Here is a 6,917-nt window from a genome sequence, read left to right on the forward strand (position 1 = left end):
GGTACCTGAGCTTTAATCATGCATAGAACTACTCTCTTAACCATGTTAATTATCCACAAGTGTGTGGACTCAAAGCTTCTGTTGTTAATTGTAAACTAAATAAATGCCTGGAGTGCAAACTGCTCAGGCCGGCCACAGTGACAAACCTCTCTTGGTGTGCAGGCAGTCGGACACTCAGCAGGACTGGCAAAAAAGAATATCTGTGTGTCAATGTACTTTTTATTCATCCGTTGTTTAGGCCAGGGTCTGTGGGCAAACCCCTGCAGCTAATGCCCTCTTGTGAGAAGCAATACCTCAACCTTGGGCAAGTAACTTTCACATTTGAGTTTCTTGTTAAAGATGTTAGCCACATTAAACAAACACATAGAGCTAAATGATCCCAAGATTGCTTTCCAGGTCTGCTGTTGGAAGATTCTATCTTTCCATTCCCATTATTAAAGGTAGCAAAGTTTATTGGCACCAATCCCCCCGCATCCTTTTTTTTTTTTTTTTTGAGACAGGGTCTCTCTCTGTCACCCAGGCTGGAGTGCAGTGGCATGATCATGGCCCACAGCAGCCTTGACCTCCCAGACTCAAGTGATCCTCCCACTTCAGACTCTTGGGTAGCTGGGACTACAGGCATGCACTACCATGCTCAACTAATTTTTTTAAAGAAATTTTTTGCAAGGCAATACACGATATTGCCCAGGCTGGTCTGGAACTCCTGGGCTCAAATGATCCTCCCGCCTCAGCCTTCCAAAGTGCTGGGGTTATAGGTGTAAGCTACCATGCCAAGCCCCAACTCGTTCTTTGACTCCTTGAATGGCTGTGTTCAATGTTCTGTTCCCACCTAACATCAAGGCAAAATTACATGCAACTACCTTGACAGAGAGTTCCTGCTTGATAGAGTGGAAGAGGGAGCCGGGCACATGCAGTTCAACTGAGGGTAAATCAGAAAGTCCAAGTTCCAGAGGTACTGAGTACTGGAGATCCCCTTTCCAAAATCCAGGGAAGCCAAGGGCACGAGGTCACATGGGCACATCAGAGCTCTGAAAGGTACATGGCTATACAAAGAGATCAACAGAAATCTTGACCTTTCTGCCCTAAAATGTATTCATTAAATATAAATGTATGGAGGGCCTACTGAGTCCTGGCTGCCAGGACCTGTGCTAGATGCTGATTATTAGAAGGAATAAGACATAGTCCTTGTCTTCAGAGAGCTTGGCTTTCCTAAAAACAGGGTGAGAACACTAAGCAAAGTATTATAACTTAGGATATGTATACCAAATTAGAGGTGGTCAGGTACTGTTTACAGCGCTACAAAAGAAGACAGATAATCCCCACCTTGGTGGAGTTTACATTCAGGCTCACACACTAAGTGTAAATCTGGTTCTGTGAGAGCACAGACAAGGAATTACTTCCTTTAGGAAAGCTAGGAAAGACTTCAGAGGGAAGGTAATCAAATTGTTCTGGGCTTTAAATAATGCACAGCAGTTTACCAGTAAAAAACATATTGGAGGTTGGTGCTGAGAAAGGAATTTTAAACAGAAGAGCAGTATTTCAGAACGATGAGTTTGATATAGCCAAAGTGCAGGGTTATTAGGAAAGTGAAGGGTGGCAGTAAAAATGAGAAATGAGTCCAGAGAATTAATTTAAGGAAAGGCTGTAGTGGGGCTCAAGTGGTGTCTTGGATCAGTGGAGTCATATGTAGAGGAATTAGGATGTTTGGGTATTTCTTTAAAAAGTATCAGGGTAAGGACACTATACAATGAGCTCCTGAAGTATGTTTCCCAAACACCAGCTCCTTGAGCCCATGCTTTGATTGCCATCTACTCACCATGACTCTCCAGCACAGACTGAGTCAAATTCCATTGACTTACTAAATCTTTCTCCAATTTTTCCACTTCTCCTCGTCTCCATCTCTACCACTCTAGTCAAACTTACCTTCTTCTCTTAACTTGACAACTGTGACTGGGGTCTCCTACCTTACTTGCTTGTACCCTACAATGCATACTCTACTCTATAGCCAGAGTAGTCCTTTTAAATGAAAATCTGTTCGTATCACTTCCCCGATTAAAGCCCATCAAAGGTTTTTCATCTGTATAATTCTACTTGAATGAGCATTCCCCCTGCCCATGTCTTCATATTCATCTTACGTCACATTCTCTGTAGTTGTTTGCCTTCCCATTGCAGTGGTCTTCTTCAAGTTCCTTGAATATGCTACACTCAGGGCTTTTGCACATGTCATTTTCTGCACTCCTCTTCCTAGTATAGCTCCCATTCATCATTTAGATCACAGCTAAAATGTAGCATATCAAAAAGACACTGCTATTCCCCCAGACTACCTCACATTGTCTAAATGCTAAACATTTAACATTTAGTGTTATGACGAGTCAAGGCCATTAGATTAGAACATTTAGCAATTAATCTTTATTTTCCTATTAAATTGCAATTAATGTCCTAATAGCCTCAACTCTTCATAAGATTTATAGTTGTACCAATTCACTGTATAATTGACATTTCGTGTCTTTCTCCCACCAGAACATAAACCTTATTAAATTAGGTGCTGTGTTTGCTTTTTCACCATTGCATTTTTCAAGTTTTAGACCAATGCCTTATGCCTAGGAGATGCTCTGTTAAGAATAGAAAAAGTTGGCCAGGCACAGTGGCTCACGCCCATAATCCCAACACTTTGGGAGGCTGAGGCAGGTGGATCACGAGGTCAGGAGATCGAGACCATCCTTGCTAACATGGTGAAACCACGTCTGTACTAAAAAAAATAAATAAATTAGCCGGGCGTGGTGGCGGGTGCCTGCAGTCCCAGCTACTCTGGGGGCTGAGGCAGGAGAATGGCGTGAACCCGGGAGGCGGAGCTTGCAGTGAGCAGAGATCACACCACTGCACTCCAGCCTGGGCGACAGAGCGAGACTCCGTCTCCAAAAAAAAAGAAAAGAAAGAGTTGTATTCTCATCACCATTTCAGAGAGTCACATACTATTTACAGATAAACAAAGCAACTATTCAACTTCATTTGTCCCATTATTTTCCACACTTGTTCAACTATGGGTATAGGTCTTTCTACTACACAAGTTATTGGCATTTTGTTGGATACCTGTGCTCCGAGAAACACTGTGTGATAGATGTCGTGTGATTGAGTTGCCTGAACTGCTTCCCCAGTCCTAAGAAGTACACTTTTGTAACCATGTTTTCATGGCCCTGTCCTTCCCTAACCACCTGAGAGTTGTGCATTTGTGAAGCATTGCTCCCTCAGGGGGTTGAGGACACCATTCTAAGAAGTCCTTATGGGCCTTGTGAGTACAGAAAAGGAAGCTGGTCTGTAGGGGGAGAATAAAGCAGTCACGGGAAGAGATGCACTAGGCAGGGCTCCCACACTCAAATGAGTCAGGCAGGATGACAGAAGTAAGATGAACTGAATTCAAATTCAAATTCCGGATTCTTTCAACTAGGGGCTCTCAAAGTGGGATGCTCCAGCATCACCTGGGAACTTGTTAGAAATGCAACTTCCCAAGATCCATCCCAAGACATATTAGAAACTCTGGGACGGGGCTCAGGAATCAGCATTTTTACAAGCCCTTTTGGGTAATTCTGATGCACGCTTTAGACTGCCTACCAAACTGTAGACATCTGACGAACAAATCCAAACCAGTCTGACAACAGGTCACCTCTGTTGAAAGTGAAACAGAACACAGCAGTACTGATTTTTAACGACCTTCCAGACCCCAGTTCTAGTTCCCCATGATTCCTAGTAACCCAAGTCCTGGAGCTGATCTTGCAGTTTCAAAAAATTTCTTTTCCTTAAGCTGGTTTTGTGGGCTTTTGTTGCTTGAATCCAAACAAAAATAAAACTGTACGAGTAAAATGAAGCAAACAAACAAAATCTGCCAAAAAGGAGCCCCAGTTCTGTCGCAATTTTGCCAAAAAGGAGTTGTGAGGCCTTAGACAAGTTCCTTCTCTCTAGGCTACAATTCTATCCCTTACAAAATGATGCAGTTGAACTGGATATCTCAGGGGCCTTCGCCCTCTACGATGCTGGCTTAGACACTGGCTCCTCTGGATAACCTCTTGGCGCTACAGATTCCCTAAGAAGGTTTTCCTAAATTTCTTTAGGAGAAATTCTTTCTAAGCTCTTGGGAGCTGAAAAAAATAAAAATAGAAAGCACTCAAGTCTCCATGTCTCTCTTTCCCTGTCCGTAAAAAGTGTAGTTTTATTAGAGGGATGCTTTAAATAATGAGGCTTATCTGACACTCCAATTCTTTTTCATTTTAAAATTAACCTTTAGCATATTATAACTGTACTCACTTCAATTAAGGCTGCTATCTATATCCCTAAAATGCGTACAGTAATAGGATACAATTATGCTTGCCAAAAAATTCTATTTTTTGCAGTTTGTTTCTTCAGAATAATGTAACTCATCTAAACAATCAATATTAAATAAAATGGCAAAGTATTTTAAAGATTTGACACAAGGAAAAAACCCTAAAATTTGTAAAATAAATTGTAAGAATATCCTCTATTAAGCCCATAAACCCTGCATTATATAATTTCTTAGTTGACAAAGAAAAAAACCCAGTATTGTTTTGGCCCTTAAATTCCCACCCAAAGAGATTGTTCTCTGATGCTGAAACAAAAATGGTAACCAAATGCTTTGGTAGACAACTCATTACAATGAGAACTAAAGCCTTCCAAAATAAGACAAAGATTTTCCTGTATCTCCCAGATGCCAGGGAAAGTAAAGGAAATATTTCAGCCTTCCATCCCAAGAATGAACTCTATATCTGTACTTAAAAAAAAAAAAAAAAAAAAAAAAGTGCCTTAAAAATGATCAAGCTCAAGGTACAGTTTTTTAAAAGCAGAAAATGTTCCCAAGGCAGTGTGAAGAAAAAAAAATTATTGAGAGAAAATGAAAAGAAACAAGGAGGAAGAAATCTTTCAACAGAGTAGAAACTGTTAGTCTCTCTGTCTCTCTGTGTCCCTGAAAGGTTTTGATCCAACCCTATTTGTTATCCTAGAAAAGCCCTTCTGAAGAAAGGTCTCAGTGTAAGAACTGCTTGAAAGAAGCCAACCCCTTGGAAATAGGAATGGCTTGGCCATTTATTAATGTCAAATATGCTGCCTGCATGAATTAGTCAGCTTGTCTTTTGGAAGTCATACAGAAAAGTTCTCGTGCACCTGCCTGTTAGTGTCTAACACTTCTGGTTTTAATGACAGCAGTAACAACTATCAGAAAATAAAATTGTAAAAATTTAAAAGCTGAATATTACTATATTCTACTTTGGGAACAGCTGATTCATCAATTTTTAAAGGCTTCTTACTGAAATATAATTAGTGACTACAGCATAAAGCTTGCTCAGATTTAAAAAGACAAAACAGAGTCATTTTCCTAAACTGGCAGAATTCAACCAAATTACCACAAAACTGACCTTAGAAACAAAGAGAAATGGAGCAGAAAAAGGCCAGATTTCTTACTGGCAGTACCACAGTGGCCAACATCCCAGAACTAAGAAAAGCTGCCAAGTGGAAGAGAAAAAATTAAAGGACTTTCCAAAACCAGCTAAGCCCAGTGCACACAGCATTCCCAACAGCCGGAGCCGGAGTGAGCTTCAGAAGCAACACACAGGTATAAGGTCCAGCTGTATTCTTTATTTACAGCACAGTTCAAAGTCATTAAATCCAGTACAAAAGAAATGGCTCTCACTTCCTGGATTGGCACCAGACATCCTACCAGCTGCAATTACATCATTTTTTAATCTATCTTCTGCTTTTACTTTGTGTAGGGTAGGGATGGGGACTTACAAATGGGCTAAAGAGACTTCAACCTCAAAGCCAAAAAGAAATCTCTGCTTGCAGAGATACAAAGAAAGTAACTCTCCCTCTTATGAAAAGCAATCAGGAGCTCTGCTCCAGTTTTGAAGGCCACTGATGGTGTGGGAGAGTTATCAAGAAGATTCTTCCTAGACATGGTGCAAAGACAGTGAGAACCCAGGAAATCACATTCATGGGACAGTTGCTCTTACCGTCATCACCCTCTATTCTATCTCAACCTTGGCCCATCAAATCTAATGATACACAAGAGAAGGTAATTACATGTAGAAAACCAAAGTGAATGGGAATGTGGTGGTGAGAACATAAAAGAAGAAACTGAAAACAATCAAAAGTTTCTCAGTGCTGCTTTCCTGCACGGTCATAGAAATCTCTGATCCAATTCTTCATATGTCTGACTTCCAAGGCACGGGCTAACAGCACAGACGTGGGATCTAAGGCATTCTTGGCGCGCAGATCTAAGTGGTGGGCCCCCTCTGAGATGGTGACTGCAACCAGAGTGTCTGTGATATCCTTAGTTACTCCACCTCCTGACCAGGGGTCTAGTTCACCATTGCTGCAAGTAAAAAACAGAAGAAAAAATAAAGGTGTTAGTTTTTCATACTGACACTCAGATAAGCTAGGAGAAACCTATTATATGTTTAACACCTAAAATTATAAACTTGTAACCTGGGGGATTTGATCTGAGGACCTAATTGATCATATGGAGAGATGATTCATACTGGAGTTTTGCAATATTCCTGCAACCAGGTGCAAAAAAAAAAAAAAAGGAACCAGAGATGATTGAAGGAGGTGTTCCCATAAATCAACCTAGATTGTACTGGGATATGAAATTTAGAAACCTGAATTTCAATCCTGATTTCATCATTCAAAAGTTATATAATGCAAGTTACCTGACTCAGTTTCCTCATCTGTAAAATGGAGATAACAGGCCGGGCACAGTGGCTCATGTCTGTAATCTTTGCTCTTTGGAGGCCAAGATGGTGAATCACTTGAGCCCAGCTAGCCTGGGGAACATGGTGAAACCCCATTTTCTTAAGGAAGGGAGGAAGGGAGAAAGGGAGGAAAGAAGAAAGGGAGGGAGGGAGGGAGGAAAG

The 6,917-nt window shown here is 41.0% G+C and overlaps 1 protein-coding gene across 2 annotated transcripts in view; it reads right to left on the reverse strand.

Annotated features, from left to right (window-relative positions):
• Positions 1 to 5,620: 5,620 nt before the first annotated feature.
• Positions 5,621 to 6,917, reverse strand: part of PRCP (prolylcarboxypeptidase (angiotensinase C)) — an 89,651-nt gene continuing 88,354 nt past the window's right edge. For both annotated transcript variants that reach the window (XM_011996410.1, XM_011996409.1), the window contains one exon: positions 5,621 to 6,376. In XM_011996410.1, the coding sequence (XP_011851800.1) occupies positions 6,160 to 6,376 (217 nt within the window). In that variant the 3' untranslated portion in view covers positions 5,621 to 6,159. The remainder of the gene's footprint in view (positions 6,377 to 6,917) is intronic.

This window comes from Mandrillus leucophaeus, unplaced genomic scaffold (genome assembly GCF_000951045.1).
Source record: "Mandrillus leucophaeus isolate KB7577 unplaced genomic scaffold, Mleu.le_1.0 Scaffold512, whole genome shotgun sequence".
Classification (NCBI taxonomy): domain Eukaryota; kingdom Metazoa; phylum Chordata; class Mammalia; order Primates; family Cercopithecidae; genus Mandrillus; species Mandrillus leucophaeus.